At 45.0% G+C, this 25,450-nt stretch overlaps 1 protein-coding gene across 1 annotated transcript in view; it reads right to left on the bottom strand.

The window, feature by feature from the left end:
* Positions 1-7,858: 7,858 nt before the first annotated feature.
* POLA1 (DNA polymerase alpha 1, catalytic subunit) overlaps positions 7,859-25,450 on the bottom strand; it is a 318,632-nt gene continuing 301,040 nt past the window's right edge. The window contains exon 37 of the mRNA XM_008148385.3: positions 7,859-8,967. Within this exon, the coding sequence (XP_008146607.2) occupies positions 8,822-8,967 (146 nt within the window). The 3' untranslated portion in view covers positions 7,859-8,821. The remainder of the gene's footprint in view (positions 8,968-25,450) is intronic.

Raw genomic sequence — 25,450 nt, 5'->3', positions numbered from 1 at the left:
GACCAAATGGAAACAGAGGACCAGCACACTCCCGAGAGGCCACTGAGGGAGCGCAGCCGCTTTCGCAGCCGCCTGGACGCGGGGCGAGGCGGCCCTCGGCGCTACCGGACGTGGCACCTCCTCGGCTGGCTGTCCACTCCTCCCCTGTCTCTGTCCTCACCCCTCCCCCCCCCGCTCCGCCCCCGCCGCCCCGTCCCTACTCCTGCCAACCTTGCTCCAACTCGGACGTCCACTCTCTCCCATTCTTACTTTACTGAAAAGATGGGGAGGTTTTCTCCCCGAGACGCCTGGTATCGAAGTTAAAAATTTAAAAAGCCCATCCTCTCTTCCTCCCGACATCCCACTTAGCTTTTTTTTTTTTTTTTTTAAATAGCATTTTGGCGCTCTAAGTTGATCTCCCCTGCGTGGGCCCCCGGCATGAAGCCAGGGCCTGGGAAGCGAATGCGAATCTGTAAGATAGCTAACAGTGCACTTAATGGAAAGGGGCGTCTTGTTCTTGTTCTCTTCTTTATCATACACCAACCAAGGTTTTTATATCAAACCAAAGGGAAATACTCTGCTAGAATATGGACTGTTGAAGTCACCAACTGTGATTATTGATTCTGTACATACCATTGTTATTAAAAAAAAAAAAAGAACAGAGCTTTGTATATTTGAAATGTTATAACGCAATTGCACTCAGCGTGGTATGGTAAAACTTTGTCCTCCTGTAGATTCTTACTGTGTTGTAGATACGGTAGGGTTCCTAGACAAATATTTATGTACTCAATCAAGCCCTTTATTTAACTTATTAACGGTAGAGGCTTCCGAAACCTTCAAGATAAAGACAATGGTACAGTACTTTTGTGTAACGTGTAATTGTTATCACTTTTCCTTGCTATCTAGTGGAGAAGTGTCACGCTCAAAATAAAAAAAAATTATATGTTTAACAAAAGGAAGTGTGAATGCTCTGTGCAGGCACTGAGGGGACAGGAGAAGGGGGACCCCCCCCCCCCAGAGGCCAGGGCTGGGCGCCCCAGCATTCCCGGGATTTATCTGCACTCCCGTTTTCCTGGCAGGTCCCTGGTGTGAATCTGATCCTCACGGGCATCCGGGCTTCCTGCAAAGGCTGCTTCTCTGCTCCCTGGGGTCCGGGGGGGCCCCCCGGAGGCTCCGGGGTGGGTGGGTGCAAGGTAGGCGTTGTTGATGGCGGAGACAAATTTGAAGTGAGGGGGAGTCTCGGCTCTCAAGTCGAAGGGAGCTCTTCGTGGAAAGTGCCACGCAGCAAGGAAGGGCTCCGTCCCAGATGACAGGTAACGGCTGGAAACCAAGGCGCTGGCTTCCAAGGGGGCGGGCGTGGCGGGCTCCTAGGTACACAGTACACTCTCAGTGAGAAGGGATGGAGAGGGGGAAGGAAGAAAGAGAGAGAGAGAGAGAGAGAAGAGAGAGAGAGAGAGAGACCCCAAGAGCCCTAGAGCCCGAGACCGCGGGGATGGTGACGGGAAAGGCAGCGAGAGGTATCCAAGTGACAGATCTTAACAAGACAAATGTCATCACTTATCCAGGCACTGAACAATGTATACATTAAAAAGAATCTAAACAACTCAAGTTTCGAGAGGAGACCCCCAACTGATTTTCGGTCTGTGGCCCCCTCGGCGCACCCCTCCCCTGAGGCGGAACGGAAGCCTCCCCCCCCACCCCACCCCGAGGCCCTACCTGCGCCCTCCCGGTGACCGCTCGGCCTTAGCCCGCCCGCAGGGGCCGGGTCTCACCAACGCTCCCAGGGTGATGGGAAAGGGAAGAGAAGCTTAATTAGTTTCAATTTGCAGTAATTAGCGCGCCAGACCTTTGGGGAGAGGGGCAGGCGGCGGCGGGGGGCGGGAGGGGGGGAAGCCGGGGGCAGCGGGTGTGTGACTACCGCGCCTCGCGGAGCCGGAACCCGCGGGCCCCGCCAGGCCCCGGGCCCACGGTCGCCGTGGGGGGCGCGGGCGCGCCTCCAGCCCTAGCGATCCGGCGCTGCGTGCGCTCCCAGGCGGCGATCTGGAGGAGGGGGGCGGGTCCCCTCGGCCTGGGGCGCCAGTGTGCAAGGCCTAGGGGCAGGTGCGGGGGGTCGGGCCGAGGTCAGCGGCGGCTCCAGGAGGGCCGCCCGCTAGGCAGCTGCCAGGTTCAGGCCCGGGCATCCTCAACTGCCCCCCCTCTCCGACTCCGACCCCGCCCCCGACGTCCGGAGCCCCTGCCCGCTGGAAACCTTGGGGATCGCGCCCTCGAGGCTCCTGGGCCCTGGGGCGAGTCATCACCACCCTGCCCCGGCCTTAGACTCGCTCACAAGCTGGGGCCTGGCTTGAGGCTTGGGGCGCACAAGGCCAACTAACTTCTCTCAGCAGCTCCCACCGCACTCTTCTCTCAGGGGTGCAGCAGGCCCGGCGGGAACTTTCTAGGATGAACCTGGTATCTGGGTATCTGTATGTGTCAAACCTCCAGACTCCGCAGGGTCTCCTGGGGTGAAGGCCGCTTTCCTGGGGTGGGCAGAGTTTCTCAGGAGTTTGGAGTGGAGAGGGGAAGTGCAGGAGGAACGTGAGGGAAAGGACTTTTTTTTTTTTTTTTGTGGTCACTATCAATTTTCCGTCGATTTTGGCTTTTTGTTTAGGTAGGGCTTTTCCCCTCTCCAGGCTGCCAGTTGGATGGTGTACGAGAAACAGTACCATTCTTCCTGTTAATGAACTCTTTTTTAAGTCATTTTTTCTCATTTGACCCTTCCATGGAGCAGAAGCAAATTGCGTGAAATTACCTCCAAGGATTACGTTTATTACTGGCCAATGAGAACCCCTCGCCTTGTTTTACAAACTCTTAATCCTATGTCATTCTGATGCCGCAAACAAGCCCAGTTCTAGGCCTCCTATTCTTTCAACTTTCCCCAGCTGGAGGGACCTCATTCTGCACTTAATATTCCCCATAAATATCACACGCTAAAGACCCCCTGACTTCCAGCAAGTCCACATTAAACATGTGACATGTCACGCATGACAAACTCTGAGTATCTTTTCAAAGCAGCATTAAAAGCAAAGAAACCAATTTTCTTCTCCTTCCAAACCTCCCCAAGTGCTGAATGATGGGGATTGGAAAGAGCCACTGGAGCGTACTTAGGGGGATTTTATGAGATTTTCCAGAATGATTTAATCTTATTGTGAGCATTATTAATGAATGGCAACCCAATTTGGCCCCAATATCTGGGAACGCAGTCACAATGCTGGGAGCGGCTGACCGCCCCCCCCGCCCCCCCTGCCCCACCTTCCACCACGGAGGAGGGGTGCGGAGCCCAGAGCCCAGAGCCCAGGCAAATTGGGGAGAGCCCCACGATAGGGGCATGGCCTGTCCCCTGTCACACCCAGGGCAGAGTGCCCCACCACCGGCTTTCCTAGGGCCACCTCCACAGAGTCTTGGGGTGAGGGGTGATTGGGAGCCTGGTCTGGGCCTCTGTGGGAATGAAGGGGAGGGGTGAGTTAATTTGCTACATTTTCAGACCAGATCTGGAGGAGGATCCGAGGCAGTTGGCCTAACATTGTCAGAAGGTGCCCCTAAGTGTTCTTCCGTCACCAGCTACCCATGGCCTGAACTGTGGACAGTGGTTGGGATAAACAGCTAAGGCTTGTGGTGAGGAAGATGGCAGGCAGATGAATCAGGGGAGAGTGACTATCGAGGAGAAGGTCTGGGACGATTGGGGGACTTGAAAGTCAGATTTCAGCTAAAAGTCACCAGTATTGGCCCGGCCAATTTCCCTTTTTTCCCCTCCCCCCCCCCCAAGTGGGGCAAGCATTTATTATTATTGTTTTTTCTTTACAATACCAAGAGCCAAGGCATCTGGCATTCTCTTTTTTGTATCGTCTTGAGTGTGATCTTACTAGAATGGAAAAAGGGGCTGATGTTAGAGGAAAGAAAATTATACAGGGGTTCGTTCAACTTGCAGTTAGAGGAAAAACTGTCCGTGAACATGTGTGTATGTGTATACACAAAAGTGAGTGTGTCTGAATGAAGGGGGTCCTAAATGGGGACTCAAATTGTATTTTGGAAGACCGAATTCCCCGGAGCAACTGCACATTTAACTTACGGTGGCAGCCTGCCTGGGGAGGCGGGGGCAAGAAAACCTACTACCTGACGGGAAAAAGCGTTTTGCAAAGGAGAGTCGTGTTGTCCCTGGACGTTATTAACGGTCCAGTTTGAAGTATACATTTTTTCCTTTAAAGAAAAGGGAGCGATTGCCAGTTATACATTAAATGTCATTCAGTCATTTTTATTCATTCTCCGGAAATCTTCGGAAAAGCCTGAATCATACTTCTAACAAGCAGCAATTTTGTTAATCCAGGGGGTTATTACTCTGGGCCCTTATTAGGTTCTACACCACTGCCAAGCAATCCTATAACCCTCTCAAAAGAAGTTTACCTCCCTGTTATAAAACCAGTAGTGGTATTTATACTGTGCAATAATTAGTGTATTACTTGAATCCACTAACACGTTCATTTTATCTCTGCACAAAACCTCTAGTCTGCTTATAGAAAGCTTGTGCCTCCTTTGGAGCTGGTAAAGTGGTGAAAGAGTGAATTGAAGGCTGGTTGCACTTTCTCCTTTTGCCTCGCCTTAATTCCCATCTCTTTTTGCTCTCATCCAATTAGCACAGTGTATTAAGCGGTTTATCATCTCATAGTCAGCTATTGAGAGAAACAAGGCGAGCACTTTGCAATAGAACCTGCGCTCCTTTGACACCCTCAGGTACTTACATATTCCACTGTGCTATGAATAATAGAGGAAGAATGGAGAGCTAATTCCCTCATCAAAGAATGCCTTGTCTGCTGCTTTGCTCAACAACACCATTCTGATCAAAAGAAAAGCAATAAAGCTTAGCATAACAAAACGAAACCTACTTATTAGCTTAGTGGTTAAATTAATGCAGAGCCGCTGCTATTCAAAACCAAGGTTTGAAAACAGCCTCCAACAACCTGATAATGCTGCCTTCGGGATGAAGGAATTTTAATCTGAAATTTGAGGCTGGCTCAGATGAGTTAATCTATTAAACTGCTATAAGGAAGCGCCACAGCAAACCGTTCAATTAAGAAATATTTAGGTGAGGAGAGAAAGAGGGGAAGGCAAGGCCGCTTGAAGTTTAGGGGAAGAGCATTGAATTGAGGGGTCGGGGATTCTGACAAGAGGGTTTGGGCTTGGTGTGTTTTTTGTAAAACCCTGACGGAAGACGGAAATCTGGTTTTGGAGTTTCCTTGTATTGGCATCTCCTGCCAAGCTGCTTGAGATGATGTTTGAGAGTCCCGGGGTGTGGAGGTAAGAAGTGGTACGGGCTGGACCAGGGGGTGGTGGTGCCGGGCAGGGACCGCATCCCCTTTCAATATTCTCTCCCCAGCTGCAGTCTGGACTTTAGTTTCCTGGACAAATGAAACTCTTACTGAGCTTGCCTTTCGTAGGATGTTCAACATCTGCCCTCCCGTCTCCCTTTGTATGAAGGAGAGTTGAGGGTGAGCGTGCTGTGTCCGAGATAAATGTGTACCCTGTTGCAGGCAGACCCTGCTTCCTAAATTCAATAGGAAAGGTGCCCTTTTCAGAGGCGTGGGGCTGCGAGAAGAGCGGGGTTCTTTCAGAGTATGTTTCCCAAGGGGCCACGATAAAATTTAGCCCAGAGGTTTAGTCTGGCCCACAGCATTTAATTTTTTTTTTATTAAAAAAAAAATCAGTCCCACCGGTGTAGCTCAGTGGTTGAGCATTGACCCAGGAACCAAGAGATTGAGGTTCGATTCCCAGTCAGGGCACACACCGGGGTTGCAGGCTCGATCCCCAGTAGGGGGTGTGCAGGAGGCAGCTGATCAATGATGCTTCTCTCATCAATGCCTCTCTCTCTCTCTCTCTCTCCCCCTTCCTCTCTGAAATCAATAAAAAATATTTTTAGCCCTAACCGGTTTGGCTCAGTGGATAGAGCATCGGCCTGCGGACGGAGGGGTCCCAGGTTCGATTCCGGTCAGGGGCATGTGCCTTGGTTGCGGGCGCATCCCCGGTGGGGGGTGTGCAGGAGGCAGCTGATTGATGTTTCTAACTCTCTGTTCCTCTCTCTTCCTCTCTGTAAAAAATCAATAAAATATATTTAAAAAAATATTTTTAAAAATCTAAATTGCCAAGGTTTAGAAATCGAGAGACTTTATAGAATATCAGGATGCTTAGTTTCTCTTGAAAACTGGCTGTGGCCACCCTGGGCTCGGTCCCTCCCAGCATCACTGAACAGCCGCTGCCCCCCTACGGACAGTCCCTGCCTCTCTCTAGTGTGAACCTGGCCTGGCCTGTTGCATCCCTTCACTTTTAGCACTTGGAGCTCAACCCCATGCCAGGGAGCTGGGCAGACATCTGGGCGGCTCCGGCTCCCCCTTACAAAGAAGTGGGCAGCATTTCTACGCCGTCCTACCCACTGAGCTATCAATGACGCAAACCAAGGAGTAGAAACTTTTCTCAGAGAAAAGTTTGTAAGCCATGTTCCAATCTTCCAAGACAGATCCACTGGGATTCTTCCAAGTTGCAGTTCCAACTTTATAAAAGTCTGGAACACTTAGGTGCCTCCCAGAAAAGCCTCTGAACTCATCTGGAGTTGCAGATCAGAATAAGAAACATCAACAACGGCATGAGCTCTTTTCAAAGACTGTTCTCAGAAACGTCTGGACTCTCGACAGAAACGGTTTCTGACCTCACAGTCATTCCAATCTAGACGCAGAGACAAGCAGCAGACCAGTGAGAAGTTACTAGAGTCTCCCGGAGATTCTCGATGACCAAGTTCAGGGTAACTGTCTGTACTTACCATAACCCCAGGTCCAAGAAATCAAGGAAAACATGTCTTCTCTTCAGAAAGCAAAGTGGGGGCAGGGCTCGGGAAGCACACATTTGATAACAATTTCCAACCTTAGATAACAGCGATGAAACCACACCAATCCCTTAGTTTCCCGAAGCAAGTTGGGTGCTCCAACTTTTGACAGGTTGTAGAGCTGGAAGTACCAAGGCATTAATGAACGAACTGACAGGGCCCAAAACCCGAAGTGTTTCTTCTATTTAGAAGCTGAGCGTAAGAGACAGTGGAGAAAGGAGAGGGTGAGGGAGAGTAAAGAGAAGATAAAGGAAGAGAGAAGGCGGTGCCATCTCCGTTGCTTTAACAACTATTCCTTCACTAGGGTCCGTGTTGGATGACCTTTCTCTCGTGGGGTGGCCTTTTCTCAGGAGCTATTACCTGGGCTCTTAGCTTAGCTCTCTTTGACTGCCCACGTCAGCAAAGGACATGAGAAACCATACTTCATCTCTTAAAGGACCTGAAGTCCCCAGAGAAATTCTCCCAAATGCCACTCAGAACTTTAGGACAGCTCTGGCTGGTTTGGCTCAGTGGATAGAGCGTCGGCCTGCGGACTAAAGGGTCCCAGGTTCGATTCCAGCCAAGGGCATGTGCCTTGGTTGCGGGCACATCCCCAGTGGGGGGTGTGCAGGAGGCAGCTGATCGATGTTTCTCTCTCATCGATGTTTCTAACTTTCTATCCCTCTCCCTTCCTGTCTGTAAAAATCAATAATATATATATATATATATATATATATATATATATATATAAAAAGAACTTTAGGACATACATCATGTGGAGCTTCTCCGAGCTGATTCTAACCAGGCTGAGGTTTGGGGTTGGAAGGGGACCTCTTATTCCTCGCTGCCCCCTCTAGTCAACGTTTTGTTCCTGATAAGGATTCAGTGCAACTGGTTTCCCTTAGAAAACTTTATTCTTAAGTGAAAAAAATAAAGCACAACATATTTATTAAAAAAAAAAACACATAGGAAAATAGTTTTAAAAATAAAGCATAGTTGTACAGGAGAAATATATTTTGTTAGTATAAACTTATCAACAATGTAAGGAAAGACTGCTATATCGAAGTCCGTTTAGCTTCTGGCAAAGCCCAAATGAGAAAAATAGCACCAGAGGCAATTACCCAACCCTCTGAATATAACACAGGGATCCTCGCCCCAAACTCTACACATTTTAAATGAAATGTTATAGGATGCCAAAGTATTTTAAATGTGCTTTCCCACTGTATAAACCTTTACTTGGATTTTCTACTTAAGAGGGAAAACAGGAATGTGAGCGTAAAACACCTGCCCAGTGTGCATGTGCGTGTGTGTGTGTGTGTTGGGCTTTGGAGCAACTCAATAAACAAGTGAGCTCTGTTTAATCTATTTAGTGAGTGCAAGGCTTCTCAATCGCCCCCCTTCGACTGGCGTATAAAAGACAAGGCTGAAAAGGACAGCCACTCCGGCAGCCAGCGGCTGGGAAGCGCTTGGGCTGAGCCTGGGTTTAATTGGCATGTGAAAAGGCAAAATGTTAGTGCTCCTACCAGACTCCCTAAAGCTCTCTTTCTGGGGGCACCTCTGCTGAAGCCCTGGGGGCACAGCTTGGGGTCACTCTCAATTAATTTCTCTTTTCTCACTGACCCCGCCCCTCAAAAATCCAGTCCTGAATCCGAATCCAAAGCAGCTAGCTCTTCAGGTGCTTTGCAAAGGGCTACAGGACCATGTTTCAATGGTATGTGGTATGTTTTTTTGCAAGAGGAAGGCCGTTTGCATTTTCCCTGGTGCTTGGTAGGTGAAATATTCTTGCAGTTCCTTTAATAACCCCCTTCCCGAGCCACATGCACACGAGCATGAGATGCAGTCCACATGGAAAAGCGAAGCAGAGAAGCGGTTAGGACCCCAGGGAGGTGATGGAGGTGCCAGGAAGTGGCTTTGGTTCTTCATCCAACCACCCCCGCCATGGCCACTTCTGGGGTGCCCTCAGGACCTCACAGCACAATCCACAAAGAGCTTGCTGAGGTTCACTTCGGTGTAGCCACTTTGGGACAAGAACTGCTCTGTTATGTTCTTGAGATTTTTGTAGTCCTGACGAACTTTGGGGGTAAAATACTGCTTCTTCATTTTATCTGAAAAGAAATAAAAAAGGATTACAAGTCTGAGAGAGAGCTTTTACTTCGCCATTAGAGTTTACCTACAATATTATATTAGTTTCAGGTGTACCAGTATAACATAGCGATTAGACACTTGTATACCTTCTGAAGGTCTGGTACCTGTCTACTGACTCATTCTACTCCCTGTGCTTACTTTATATCCAGAGGGAGCTTTTGTTTTTTTAAATCTTTTTATTGATTTCAGAGAGGAAGGGAGTGGGAGAGAGAGATGGAAACACCAATGATGAAAGAGAGTCATTGATCGGCTGCCTCCTGCACACCCCACACTGGGGATCGAGCCCACAACCCAGGCATGTGCCCTTGACCAGAACTGAACCCGGGACCCTTCAGTCCGCAGGCCGACGCTCTATCCACTGAGCCAAACCAGCTAGGGCCAGAGGGAGCTTCTTTAAAGACCACTCAGCACTCCTCATGCATTAGAGAAGGGGGTGCTGATTGTACTTGCAGCTCGATGGCTCAGATATCTTCATGGTCCTGTCGCTGGTCTACCCCTGGCCCAGTCCCAGGCAGGGGGTGCCGAGCCCCCGCGATTCCTCTGTGGAAGCCATTCTGCCTTTCCCTGCACACCACTGCTCAGCACCCCACTGACTCAGCACATGGGGGGGGGGGCGGGCACAGCCACCCTGCACTGATGGGAATGCAGGTGCGTGCCCATGTGCAGCAGGCAAGGTGAACGCCACTTGCAGATGCCACTTTTGCAGCGCTGTTGAGCATATGCATACAATTGCATGCAAAGTATGGATGTGGCAGGAAACACTTTGTCTCAAAGGAAGCCTGGGTCTCCCAGTGCCAACTCCCCGCCTCAGCTGGGCCTAGCTGGCTTCTCCTAGTCCCTCCTCTGCTGGCAGAGATGAGAAGCAGGCAGGCTGCTGGACAGCACCTGTCCACTGGCAAGATTGCTTTCCTCTTTGTCCACACTGTGTGCCTGTCAACTTCGGACATGCAGCCGCCCCTCCTCTGCTTCCTACTCCTTCTCCCCACTCACCCCTGGCCTTCCTGTTTGGAGAAGGGCACGACCAGGCAGAAGGAAGAACTTCTCTTTCCCTCCTCGGAGCCTCCCCACTGGTTCTTTTCAACAGCAATAGGGCTGTGACACTCAGCTCTGATCCTTTGGGGACAAAGGCGATCCTGGGGCAGCCAACCCTGCCCAGGATAGTTCAAATGACATAATTTTTGTTCAAAGCTATCTGGGAACGCTGTGAGGTGTTTGGAGAGGCCCCTTAAAAAAATGCCCATTTTCTGGCTGAGGAAACTGGGAGGTCAAGTCACTTGCCTAAGGTCACACAGCTGCTAATCCGGAAGGAGACCTGCAACCCAGGTAGCCAGAGCTCCCAGAGAGCTGGGCAGCCCTCGAGAGGCCGGCCTGGGCCACGGTGCCCAGCGCTGGGAAAAGGAAAGCATCGGGAAGGAAATCATGTCAATCACAGAAAGACAAACCCCACTGGAACAGCAGAGCGACGCCGGTGTCTACAAAACACCCGGACAACGAAAACTCGCTCTCGAGATTTTTATTCCTTAGCTACACAGTCACATTTGTTCTCCACAACCTTTGCTAAATCACATCAACTGCCTTTCAAACAACAAGTTTAGCAGAAGGGATTGAAATGCCCCAAGGCGGTGGGGAAAAAAAAAAACCAGCAAGAAGAGAAAGACAAGGGGCTCATCTTTAACCGGAGAAGTAGAAAGACACTTTGAAAGTTCTAATTATCGGGGGAGTCTGGGAAGAGGCAACAATGGCCCCAGCCAGGGCAGCTGCTCTGCAGGCCAGAGCCTGGGCAGGCACCTCTTCCTGTGAATGACACAGCGCATGTGCCGCGGGGACAGCACACTGAAAGAGCAGCGGTGATGCGGAGCAGGGGAGGGAGAGAGAGGGCACGGCTCCTGATGTGTTTACCTCCTCTGCTGATGGGATATTGACTTTTCCCACCAGGTTGGTTAGAAAGGGGACTATTTACGCTGCCACACAGCAGAGTTAGAATGACAACCAGCGTCACTTGGTGCTCTTCTTCGTAAAAAAAAAACAAAAAAAAAAAACCAACTGCGATCACCAGTGTATGCCATAGCCATCAATATGGCCAAGGCACCATTCCATGCCAGTTTGAGATGCAGATAAAAGCTCTCACTTGCTTCCCCAATGAGAACGAAATCAATAATGTAGGGGAGATCTAGGAAACAACTGTATTTGTTGTTGCAGGCCCCGGGGCTGGGAGCTGAGGGGGACAGGGCTCACCCCTTCTTCAGGGTTTTCTCTCCCCCGCTTTAGGTCCATAGGCCACCCATGTTAGGCTTCACCTTGAAACCATCACCCTGTTTCCTTTGATGCTCCAGCAACTATTTTAAAACTCACGGGAAAATACTGGTGTTAAATGGTGGAAACCAGTTCATGTGGCCAGTAAAACCTATTCCTTCTCCCTGCTCTGGTGTGGGGAGTCGGTAAAGAGGCCACGGCCATCAGCCCTGCAGGTCAGACGCCTGAGGACAACTGTTAAAAAAATCCCAAGAGGCCGAGAAGATCGGCAGCCTGACCCCAGCCTGGTCCTTGGAGATGCCACTGGGCATGGCTGTCACTGTCTCAACAACCAGCACGAAAACCCAAAGTTGGTAGAGATAGAGAAGGAAATGCTCTTCCTACATACAAGTGCATCAGCAAAATATACTGTCACGGGCTGCAGTATCACCGGAAGTCATTCACCTTAATACACGGGCAATGTGAATCTACATGTCCTGGGAATCACCTCTGAGGAACATGTATCTATAGATTATTGACTCTGCTCCATCCTACATGTGGATTCCTTAGGGTTGTATACTAATTACCAAAAATATCCTGTCCCCAACCCCCATGGAAACAATGAAAAACAAGTTAGCCTAAATATTAATTATTCACCCAATGTTTTATCAGAAAATAAAATGAACTAATTTTAAAAGTTGTTTTCTACTGATTAGAATCTAAAACCTGAAAACATGCACGTTATAGTATTTTCTATTTGAAATGAACTACTAGGCCATCATCTGTGGGTTGGACTCTTAAATATTTTATTTCAAAGTCAACTGATCAAATAAAATGTTAGACCTATTTGGAACAACGGAGTATTCTCCCATCTCAGGAAACCATCTCTAGTTCAGATATTTTGTCTGTGTCAGTAAGACCAAAATCTCTTTGCAGTTTTACTCCTTCTAGATCTCTTTCTCGACTTAAAGAAACACACTGAACTAGAAACCAGGAGGCAAAGACATTTTAACATCGCATACTGGTTATTTTACTTTAATTAAGGCAGGCTTAGGCACACAGGCGGCAGCCGTCTCTGTTCTGAATGTCTGTTTCATTTATTTCCGTGCAAAGGTATCAAACAACAGTCAGTTATAATTGATTCTGTCAGGTGTTATACAGTCAGTCATAATTGTCTCTGTGTAGAGGTGTGTCAATTTACTATATCTGAATTAAATATTCTGTCAATTATGAAACCAGGTAATAATTTCAGTCAGTTTTTTAATTGCATGGCTTCCCACCATACAGTTCTCAACTTTCCCACCTTTTCTAATCCGTTGCCTCCCTCCCTCCCTCAATGCAACAAGGGCTCTGTGGAAGGGGCGGAATGCAGGAAGCTTTAGGAATTTTGAAAAAAACAACAACAACAACAAAAAACCCCCCCACACACCCTCTTTATGGTTTAAAACCATTCAACCTATACAGAGAGCTGTTACAGCCTCTGGCCTGGCTGTCTTTCTCTTGAGTGTCAATCAATAACCGACTGTGGGCTCTGCACAGTATCTGAGAGATCTCGAGTGACATCCATGTTTCACAGGCAACCACATTTAGGGCTCCAAATCAAATGACATTTCTCAACCGAAATAAGAAATAAAAAACCATCATCTTCCATTCAATTCTTATTTAGAAAAATTTCACAAGGCACAGTGCCAGGCACACGCAGCGCGCAATGCATTTATGGACTAACCAACAACTGGAGGACCATTCTCGACTGTCAAATCACAGCTCAGATGCTAAAATATTTCTAAGGCTGAAGAGTCTCTCTGTTAGTCCACTACCCAGCTCCACTGCTACTTATAAATAATTATCTTCAGTTTTCTTTTTCTCTTCTTTTTTGTTGATACCAAAATACAGCCTTCAAGCAGAATAAAATATCCATGGTTTAGCTCAAGTGCTCTACTAGGCTGATCTGACAAGTATTTAGAAGTGAGATAATTCTCTCCACCACTGGTCTGGTTCATGTTCAATAAATACAGGCTTCCTGCAGCCTGGCGGGCTGAACAGTGACCCTTCATATGCTCCCAGCGAATGGAGGTGCTGCCGGGCCCCACCGCCAGCAATGGCTGGTCACTGGAAGTTTGGGCGAGAGCAGAGGGTGATGGGAGAAGGGAGGAGACAGGGCGAGCCAATGTAAAGAATGCCACGTCTGGAGTGAAAAATAGAAGGGGCGCGTGGTGCCCCTTACCATGTTTCAGTGGAGAAAGAGTCACCTTGAACGAGATCAAAAATTTCCTTTCAACCGAATGAAGTGATTCTATCAGGGTTGGGTTTGGGGTGTTTGTATTTGTCATGTTGGAAGAAAATTGCCCACGCAGCCCTCTTGCTGAGGTTATAAAAAGTATTGTCAACCACACTGGACAGGATTTTTTTGGGGTGCGGAGAGGGAAAAAAAACACATTGTGCAGGATCATTAAGCACTGTTGTATAAATAAAGTTAGAAGATCAAACGAAAGAGGGGACTCGGGTTAAATGCTGGAAGACAAGCTTAAATAAAGTTCGAAGAAAAAAGCAAGGCACGCTGTAATTCCAAGAACCTATTACTTCAGACAATTTACTTCAAAAAATAAAATCAGAATGGTAAATGATTACCCAAAAGCAATCATGTCATCATCACTGAGAGATGGAATAAAATAATTTTTTGTGAAGTGGCTGAATGAGAGCAACTTAAAAGCCACGGAGCCTGTCAGAAGCACATTATTTCTTTTTACACCCCGTTTCCCAATTCATCTCAGTGCTGCTGACTAACCTCGGCTCCCAGCAGGTGGAGCATTTAAAATAAATAGCATTTCCTACAAAACGCGCTCCAACTGCCCCATGACAGACGCTTCCAATTCCCGGCCAGCCACTGGATCAGCTTCAGCGGTATCTAACAAGGTGTAAATACAATAACAAGCATGTAATTAAGTGAGCATGATGAAGTTAATGGAGATAATTCATTCCATTTTGGGCTTATGAATATTCTATTAGATGTTATCAGGCAGCTGGAATAGCTGTTAATTTAATCATCATTCAGACCAGCAAAATGTTCTTTGTGCGAGCATAATTGCAGAGAATGAATAATTGATTTGACAATTGTACCAGTGGATTTCAAACAGTTCTGTGCGCTCTCAGAGCAGGAAGGGAGGAGAAGTGGAATACTCAAAGCACTGAAGAGGTGGCAGAGAAGCCAGGCTGTAAATTGAACATTATCAGGACACAGATAAAGGACAATTTTTATTTTATCAATGCAACACAATTACATTACAGTGCGCTAGTAATCACTCTGCCCACACTTTAAAAAGGGAAATAAATTACTCTTCATGGGAATGGACAAAAAGAAATATCAAAACCATTTAGAATCCATTGATAGTAGATATTTAATTTTTTTGCATTATATTTTATTATAGGAAATATCAAACTGTGTTTGAAATGGCTGGCACATTTAACTCTGTTACCTGCAATCAGGTACACAGGTTGCATTTCACACGGATCTGTATTAGAGCATGCTCTAGAAATTACAATGACTTCACTGCAATTTTTAAAAACTATCCTAATGTTTAAAAAGAGCCACCGTTGTGGTATACGAGAGAGTATTGTACACTTTAACTATCAGAACTCAGTTCTGGATACACGGAGCAAAATTTTATTCTCCAAATGGTTCTATGGTATTGTGCCTGGGTGGAAAAAGTAGCAACAAAATGTTGACCTTCAGGAACAATCAGTTTCCAATATAAAAGGAAGTTTTACCAAAGGCCTAGGGCTGTAAGTTACTGCCACAGTAGAAAACATGTTAGTTTCCCCCCAGGCCTCCAAATGGCTACAACTGCCGTTTGCCTACACCCCTCAATCGCAAAGGTAATTTAATCAAAGCCAATGGGATAGCGATTTTATAATATCCATGAAGTCATGAGAAAATGGAAATATTCTAAATACCTTAATGTCTAACCAATGTTCCATCACAGACTGACCCCAGGTCAGCAGTGCTCAGGGGGAGGGGGGGAGGTGGGAAAGTAGAATCACCTGGGAAGTTATTCCGTTTTCACCACATAACTCCATTCCCATAGGTTTTGTGGGGAAAGGGGGAATAAAAAATGTGTTTGCTTGCTTCTTAAAGATTCCCAGATTCTGATAAATTTACACCTCCCCAACGAGGACTAGAATTATAAAACTTTCAGGTATGTCCGATTTCAATGACGTCACAGCCTCATGGCATACAAATAACATTTTCCACCATTACCATTCATTGGGAAGACTGCAGTTGCTCAAAGGTTTGTATCTGCCAACAATATCCAAGAAGTGTACACAATAGCTTTACTGTTCACATACCATTTCTAATCTTGATGTTTAATTATCTTAATCTCTACTTACATGGTTTCTAAACCTGGGTGCATACAAAATCAGACTGACTAATATGCTATTTGGTGACATGCACTACCCATGGGACCTTGAAATAATTTAACCTGGAGAGTTAGCAGGGTGTGGGTGTGGGCATGGGCCGATACACTCTTGAGAGAGAAGAGCAGACGGAAGGGAAAGAAAATGCATCTGTATTAATAGCAGTCACTGTAGATTGGGAGTTGACATTGGCTTCAGAACCAGAAATTCTGGACTCATTTCTGGGCTCTTATCTCTGAATGTCAAGCCCCTGCTTATTTTCCTTCACTTTAATGAATGAATAGGTTGAAGGGTTAGTGTGCCCAGGCAGTCTCTGGGATCAAGTTAATGCTCAACAAATGTTAGTCATTGACAATGATGGCAATAGATAGGTGGTAAAAGCTGTGGTCTAGCCCAGTGGTCGGCAAACTCATTAGTCAACAGAGCCAAATATCAACAGTACAACGACTGAAATTTCTTTTGAGAGCCAAATTTTTTAAACTTAAACTTCTTCTAACGCCACTTCTTCAAAATAGACTCGCCCAGGCCGTGGTATTTTGTGGAAGAGCCACACTCAAGGGGCCAAAGAGCCGCATGCGGCTCGCGAGCCGCAGTTTGCCGACCACGGGTCTAGTGTCCTCGGTCATTTTTCACAGGTGGTAGAAGAAAAAGCCCTCAGGGTGTAGCAAATACGCATAAGGGGCCCGTAGGAAACAGCTTCCACACCCCTCTCTGGGCCAAAGGCTGCGTCACCAGCTAAGCTCTGTCCGCTTGGGGACAAAGGCAAAAAGAACATGGGCCTTGCCTTGGCTGCTCCTAACCCCGTGGATATCTTCCTCTCTCACTAGCCCCCCTGTTCTCCCAGCCTGTGCCACTGGGTCAGAGACAGTTTGGATCCATGTAAATGGTTGGAACTATGGTTGGGCCACACGTGAACGCCCTAGAAACTGCCTCTCAGGGAGGGCCACGGCCCTGGATAAATGGTTGTAATACAGGAAAACATGAATAAATATATTATTTACCAACTGGTTGGGATATGTATTAGAAAAAGCTCACCAAATCAGTATGGAACGCCTAAGACATAGGGGAAAATCCAAGGCCGTAAGAAATCCGAGAGAAAGAGAAACAGAAAGTCAAAGGCAAACTTTCAAATGAATGCTTACCATCAAACTCATTATCCAAGGGAAATATATGAAGGGAAATCCTGTAGCAGATACATTTTTTGGCTGCTCCGGAATTAATGTTTATGGAAAATGGATATGGTTTTGGATTTCTGACTCATTAGATACAATCTAAATATTAAAGCAATCCAGCTGCTTAGAAAACCAACCATCGAGTCTGAAACACCAGTGTTCTCAGGATATCAGGGTTAGCAACCGTTACCTTCTTAAATCCTATGAACTGATATGCTGCACTCTCTCTGGGATGAGTTCCTCCATTAAACTTATGTGATGTTGTCTCCTGGAAACAAAGATTCTGGTGTATTCCTTTCCAGGATATATCAATGACACGCTTTAAGTAGGAGTCTCATCAGAATACACCACATTATCTTGAAACCTTAACTGGTTGATCATCAAGATGGCCACTGTCCCTCTTTGTCAATCCTTCTCCTTGACCAAAGACTCCAGGGTTGTCCAGGGGAGATAATGAGTGCAGCATTCCACCCTAGTTAGCTATTAATACTGGCATCCCTCTCTCTCTCTCTCTCTCTCTCTCTCTCTCTCTCTCTCTCTTGTTTTGTTAATTCTCACCCAAGGATATTTTTCCATTGATTTTTAGAGAGAGTGGAAGGGAGGGAGAGAGAGAGAGAGAGAGAGAGAGAGAGAGAGAGAGAGAGAGAGAGAGAGAGAGAAACATCCACGTGAGAGAGACATATGGATTGATTGCCTCCTGCATGAGCCCCAACTGGGACGGGGGATTGAGCCTGCAACTGAGGTATGCGCCCTTGACAGGAATCGAACCCAGGACGCTTCAGTCCACAGGCCAATGCTCTATCCACTGAGCCAAGCTGGCTAGGGCCTGGCACCCCTTCTCTACCACAGCTAACATCAAGGTTTGAAGGAAACGGACTGTCCTAAGGAAGGAACAGTTTCTTAGAGAAAAGCTGGAGGCTCCTGTGAGACAAGGTGGCTAAAGTAAAGACACTGATAAATACAAGCTGAATGGAATTTAAATTCTCCCTATAGAATGGAGCAAGAATTTGGGAAAGCTGACTAAAGAAGGTTTTTTTCTTGAAAGAGAGAGGGTCTCTTTGGGCTTCTCCTAGAAAGATGGCCAAGCACTGTCCATACTGGCTGACTCCCAAATTGGGGGGTGGAGGGAAGGTTATTTACTAGAAGCAGTGAATAAATAGTTGGTAATATTTTATACCTTTCATTATTACATAGCATGGGTTAGCAAACTATAACCTGAAGGCCAAATCTAGGCTGCCACTGGTTTCTGTCAATAAAGTTTTATTGGAATACCGCCATGCCCATTTGTTTCTGTACTATCTGTGGCCACAATGGTGAAGTTGAGTAGCTGCAATGGAGGCGGTCTAGTTCTCAAAGGTGAAAATATTTACTCTCTGGCTCCTTATAGAAAAAGTGTGCCAATTACTGATATAAAGAGGGTTAAGAACATACACATTCTATTATTTCATTTTAACAACAATCCCGTAAGTTAAACAGAAGAGGCATTATACTCACGAGGAAACGGGACCAGGACACTTTTTGCAAGGCCATATATCAAGTTCATGCTCTCTCCTCTAAACTCTATGTAAATGGACACAAAGAGGAAGTCTTATTCTCCTACTCCCCAGTCTGCACAATTTAGCTTTAAAAATTCACAAGTCCTCCTTAGCACTCTTCTATAAGATTTTCCATCTTTGGCCCAGGCAACTAAAAGTCTTTCAAATGATAGTCAATGTTGATTCAGGATGCTAGAAAGAACACGTTCATTTTTTCCCCTGTGTAAAATGTTGATAGCAGGGCCTGTATGGCAAAACATGTGTTTAAATTTGTTCTAATAAAAATCTGAATCCTTATTTCAGTCCCTTTTTTGGCTCTTCTTGAATGAAGGACAAATGATACTGGAGAGAAAAAAGATGGAATGGAGCACATTAGGGAATGTTCTATTGCACATCCCAGATTCTTCTCAAATAAATGTATAACCCTTGTGGTAAAACTTAAGAAAATCATTTTTATCTGCTACTTTAAAAAATGGCCTCTATCAAGGCATTCTTTTGAGAGAATCTGTTAGTAGCTAGAAAAATTCACCACCTCCATTTCTGTAAGTTTAATACGCACATTTTTAGCTGCCAAGAAAGAATACTCTGCATTTTTACTATCATAATCCTCAATGTATACTTTTTAATGCTGAGTCCAAAGCTAATTATAAAATGGGTCCTATTGATTTGCAAATTGTTGCTATCCATTTAAAGCTATGTCACATTTACGACTCAATGATTAAAAGGGAAAGCGGTGTGCTTCTTACATGGTACAGTTCTTGATTAAGTCACTGAATTCTCTGAAGCCTCTGACCTTGTTAAGCAGCCTCTGGGCCCTCATTTCCTTCATTTCGCAGATGGAAGCAGGGAGTTGGGGGGCGGGGGAGGCAGGTAGTAGAAGACACGACAGAATGACAGAATGCCTAAATCACAATTCCACAGGAAAGGCAAATGGTGCTGAGGGAGGCTTAACTGCTATCGTGTGCTCCCTCCCACCATGCAGGGCAGTCTCCTTCCTATATTAAGACCGGCCCACTCACACTAGGAAATGGGCTGGTTATGAATACTGACTGCATCATTATCAGAGCTTTAGCAAAAGTTAGGATGTTCTTAAATTAAAAACGGAAAGAAAATATGGCTCTGAAATGGGCTTGAATATAAGCCCCGGAAACCAATATGATACATGAGAAAGAACTCTAGAAAACCATAAGGCTGAGAACTTGTAGACTTAACAAATACTGCCTGGTGGGGCACTAATGTATCTTCATTTCTACCACCAAATGGCCATATCCCTTATTGGCAAATAACCTGTGTTTGGGCTTCTCTATTTGTTCACTCAACAAAAACTTATTAAGTACCCACTGGGGATCAAGGACAATTTGGGATGGGGTAGAGGTGAAGGAAGGGATAGAAGAATAAATTAGCATGGCTGCTATACTTCAGGAGTACACTTTGGCATTCTAGCTGGATAAAAAAAATACAAATAAGTAAATACATTACAATTCCATGAACCCGCAGGAGAAACATGAATTATTAACTCATTCAACAAATATTTACTGAGTGCCTATTATGTGCCAGATACTGTTTTAGGCCCTGGGGAATACAGGAATGAACAAGGCAGACAAAAATGTTTGCCTTCATAAGGCTTGGAGTCTGATTGTATAATTGATATGATTAACATAAGGACAAAATTCCATTAGAGACACAGATAAATAAATACTCTTTAGAAAAAAGGAAGTCCAGAAGTCTGAGTTGCTTTTATTATTACTGCAACGCATCCATTAGATCACAGCTCAATTATTTTGAGCACAGATTTTTGGTTATTTCTGTAATTTTTAAAGTCTAAAATTCTGAGGAAATGGAGCAGGCGTGAAGTATAGTGTTACTGTCGACCTCAAAATAGCCCATCTATTGGCCTTGGATTTAAAAATGCGGCTCACTCCAAAATACATCAAATATAACATGTACAGCTGCCATCTGTCCTACAGTCATAGTAGGAGTCCCTTTCATTCACAAGCCAAGCCAGTGGAGGGGGGAAGGGAGTCGAGATGGAGAGGATAAATGCCATTTGTGCTATTAAAAAAAAGTAGAACAGTGAACCCAGTGGTTGAACAGTGAAGAAAAAAAGAAGAAAACAGTAATCTTGCTATAGAAACCAGAGAATTATGTTCTTGCTCTCCCCCCACTCTTTTTTTTTTTTTTGCTTTCACACTGTACAAGCTCTAGCACCCTGAACAACTCACTCTCCTGCTATTTCCAGCACTTTAAAGAAACTTTTCAACATTTCTGTTTGACACATTTTTTCAACAGGGAGGTTTAGACAATAAGTAAACAGGTACTGAAGGGCTATTTAGAGAGCTGGTCAGTCACAGTAATAATAAAGGGGAAAAATCCCCACCAGAACAGAACATCTATCCTATGTGCGGCAGCCACAGACGGCACACGACCTCTGACAAATAGTTTTCAGAGTAATTTTAATGCTACTCTGGATTTAACTTGACTAACTGGTAGCAATTGAGCACATCTTTCCCCCCCACCCCTTTTTTGTGGCAGCAGTTATCTAAAATGCTACAATAACAGCATCAAAAGTAGAACGGTGGAAGATTGGTTTTCCATTGTGCTGCTGAACTGGCATAATGCCCACTTTAAAAGCAATTCGCTGCTCATCACTGAAATCTGGCAGACACGACACTAAATGCCTTGAGAGAAAAAAAGGGACTTGAGAAGGGGGAACCCACTCCAACCACCACGCTAAGGGGGGGAAAAAAGAGTGCCACAGATGATGAATCCGGGTAAGAAGAGAAAATTGCCTAATAAAAAGTTTAGCATTGCCTGCAGACTCCAACAGGCTGTACTTAATTTGCTAGAAGAAGATTTTGTCTACAGGTCTGCATTAGTAATAGCAGAACAAAACAAAAGCAAAATATATATTTGTGTCTGTCTATTGTTCTGATGAAGCAAAAACCCAGCGAGTTCCGTCAATCATTTGTCAAACATGTCTTCCCTGTTTTATTTACCACCAAATATAATGAGTAAATATGTGATCATAAAACTCTTCTTTTTATATGGACATATACAATTTTTCCTCCTGCTAAATACAGGTGATGATTTAGGAAGCTTTCAAAATGTCTTTTCACTGTCAATAAAACTAATTCTATTCCCATTTTCCTGTGTGTGTGGGGGGGAAGGCTTTACAAATGAAAATTCAAATTAAAATTCTGATTATAGTGTAGTGTGACAACACCTGTATTTATAATTTTACTGTCAGCTAGCTTGTAGTGTTTAACAATAGCTCAAAGTAGAAAAATAATTGGAATTTGTCTGTAACATGCCAGATGACGGCGTTGGGAGCTTTGCTACGATACAGCCAATTTGGTTTGATGGTAAAATAACCTCACGGGGTCTCTCAAGAATGGGCCCCCTTCCTGAATTTGGGGGATCCAGAAGTCACCTGATGAGCAATCACTGCTATGATCCTGACCTGTGTTCCTGGCCTGTCGTCTCCCCTGCAACCATGCAAACAGTGCTGACACAGTCTAGTCTCTGGAGTTACTTGAGAAAAACAAAGACCAGATAAATAACCGACAGTGAAACCCTGTTGTTTCTAAAACAGACCAATGACTTCATTTAGCTATGAACTGGCAGAAGCAAGTGGGAGGGGCGATCCTGGTGGGACAGGGCAAGCCCCTGGTAACTGACAAGGACAGTAGCAAGCTTTCCACTTCTCAGAGGCCGCACAGCCAGGAGCACTAGAGATGTTTATTGTATTCGTTCATTTTCAATTACCACAGATAAATAATATAGGTACCCACACAGACGCCTAAGATTTGCTATTTATCAAAAGATTAAGAGAAAACTTACACATCCCACTTCTCCTTTCACTGGGGCGATACGAAGAAAAAAAATCATTTAAGGCAGTGTTCTGCTGTCAACTCGGATCTTTCAAAACTCATAAACACATGCTAATCTCCACACACAACTTGCCTTACTCTAGTCTACAAGTGAAAAGCCCATCTTTTTCATTATCTTAAAGATGAAAAAAAAAAAGAAGCCACATACAAAAGAAAAACAGAATGACAGTGATGTTTTAGTTTACACAAGATATGGTAACACACACAAACTGTCAAAACTATGGAATGAAAAAAGCTGTTATCAAGCAACTGTCAAGAGAGTCCTCTGAGATTTGGAAATCTTGTGTTTATTGTAACTACTGCACATTACACAAAGAAAGAAACATCCCTCTCCTTGCTCTTGCTGCTAAATATCATCCAAGAGAACACAGGCTTCTCCCTCAGTATTTAGATTAATTTTTCCCTCGTGTGTAATTCTGTGCTTGACAGAGCTGCTCCCCTCCTCCTCGCTTTTGCACAACGTGGCCAAAGTTCAGAGAGAAACTCAAGGTGACATCAAACATTATTTCATTTTGAAAACCATCACCGCCTCATTTCATGTTGTTAACTGGTTGTCTATCCGTAAGAGTGGAATGTGTTAACATCAAAATGCATAGTCTTCACCTGAATGATTTTCCTGACTTGAGAGTTCTACAAAGAGAAGCATACAGTTGAAAAGGCACAGACGCTTACCATGAAATGGTTTTAATTTGTGACTTTCTTTCCACCTCCCTATTAATGCACACACAGAGGAAAATTCCCATCTTATAAGGGGGAAGGAGGGGAAAATACAGGGTGCACATGTCTTCCACAGCGCATGGATATCAGTGATTTTGCAGTCACTCCCCCACCCCCAACTCAAGGTGCAAGATTTCCCTTGTACTATAACCCGAGTCAGTACATTAAAAAATATATATATATATTTCTTTATTGATTTCAGAGAGGAAATGAGAGGGAGAGAGAGATAGAACATCAATGATGAGAGAGAATCATTGATCGGCTGCCTCCCGGACAGCCCCCATTGGGGATCGAGCCTGCAACCCGGGCATGTGCCCCTGGCCGGAATCGAACCCAGGACCCTTCAGTCCACAGACCGATGCTCTGTCCACTGAGCCAAACTGGCCAGGGTGTACATTTTTTAAGAAATATATCTTTATTGACTTCAGAGAGGAAGGGAGATGGAGAGAGAGAGAGAGAGACATTAATGATGAGAGAGAATCATTGATTGGTTGCCTCCTGCATGCCCACACTGGGGATACAACCCGCAACCTAGGCATGTGCCCCAACGGGGAATCGAACCGTGACCTCCTGGTTCATAGGCTGACACGCAACCACTGAACCATGCCAGCTGGGCCTTAGTCAGTACATTTTATTACACTTGCTAAGGTGGCCTTTCCACCTAAACTCAGAGGCAGCATCATTCCCTGACTCTGAATTCCTGCTCTGAGGCCTCACTGCTCAGAGCCGCAGCTGCCCCCTGATTAATGTACCAAAGTATTCTTCAGGTGTTTCCACTTGTATTTTTCCTCTTTCCTTTAGATGCAGAATACTTGCTTTCTGACATTTCTCAGGATGGAGACAAACTGGACAGCAGAACCCTTATTATAAGTGTAATTGCCTGGATGCAGATGAACCGTGGGTCAAATCAAATCACAAAATACATTATTGTAAAAAACAACAAATGTTAGCACTGCATGGGCTGACATATAGAACAATAGCCTTAACTCTTGACCAGAGATTCCACTGAATTTACTGGACATCTTGCTGGCATCCTTTCCTGTACCAAGAGCTAATGAGAATATGAGCACATCATTGATGGACATATCAGCCACCTCAGTGATGTAGAAAACAAGTCAATGTGTCTTAAGTGGATCTTGGCTCTAAATAGGTAATAGTCACCCAATGCTTAGAACATACTTATTTTAGGTTTCAGTGACCTGGTGTGACATAGTCAGTGATAGAATAGGTCAGTCAAATTTTAACCTGAGGTAAAAATGGTTTAAAACAGTGATGTCAGTTTTATAAAAATGAAGATGACTGCCTAGTAAAGAAAATAGAAATTCCTCTAAAGCTCTTTGTACACTTTCACGATTTTAATGTACCCCTCAATTATTAATAAAGGAAAAAAGGAATATTGACATGTTTTATCACTTGGATTCTCTCATACTATTTTAGGGTCAGTGGGCAATTTACATTCTTGCAATTAGAATGAAAATCAAGTTTTATGTCATTATCTTAATACCAACCAGTTCTCTGCTAATGAATTGTTTTTTAAAGAGAGAAGATATTTTTTAAAAATACATTTTTTATTTCAGAGAGGAAGGGAGAGATAGAAACATCAATGATGAGAGAGAATCATTGATGGGCTGCCTCCTGCACGCCCCCCACTGGGGATCAAGCCCGCAACCCGGGCATGTGCCCTTGGCCAGAATTGAACCTGGACCCTTCAGTCCACCGGCCGATGCTCTATCCACTGAGCCAAACCTGCTAGGGCTCTGCTAATGAAATTTTGAGACAGTTAAATTTATTTCCCCTTAGTTTGACAGTTTGTCAAATTTTAGGCATAAGAAATGCTAAGTTGGTGAAGTATGACAACTGGTCCATCAAGAAAGTTTGGGGACATCTGTACTGAAGTTCGGGACATCGCTTTTAGTTATTCACACAATCTACAAACCATTGGCATTGTAGTCAAGTTTCAAATGTGCTCTAGAGCTAGACCGTTTGGGTCCTAACTGTGCCATCAACTTGCTCTATTACCTTGAACAGGTTTCTTTACCTCTGTGGACCTCCATTTCCTCATCTGTATGTAAATATAATAATAGCATCTACTTCATAAGGTTGTTGTGGGAACTAAAGAAATTAAAGAAACATGCTTACAATGGTGCCTGGCACTTAGTGATTAATAAATGCTAATTATTATTACTATTTGCATACTTAGTACCATTACCTAGTTTGAATTGTGGGGCTCATCTAGAATCTAACCAAAAAGGGAAAAAACCACAACTGTTTCCTATCATATTTGACTTGGGTGGAAGATGAGCTAATTAAGACCCCTGCAAGTTTCCTGTATTCAATATTTTGAGGCCTTTGGATTTCATGAACGTTCAAATGATAGTACAGATTTAAGTGGACATTTCTTTCTTAATTTTAAGAAAGGCCAATGAAGGAAATTTTGCCTACAAATACATAATTTTGACTTCCTAGAACATACATATGGACAAA

This window comes from Eptesicus fuscus, chromosome 1, assembly GCF_027574615.1.
Source record: "Eptesicus fuscus isolate TK198812 chromosome 1, DD_ASM_mEF_20220401, whole genome shotgun sequence".
In the NCBI taxonomy this organism is placed as follows: Eukaryota; Metazoa; Chordata; class Mammalia; order Chiroptera; family Vespertilionidae; genus Eptesicus; species Eptesicus fuscus.
This window is presented reverse-complemented; position numbering and strand designations above follow the sequence as displayed.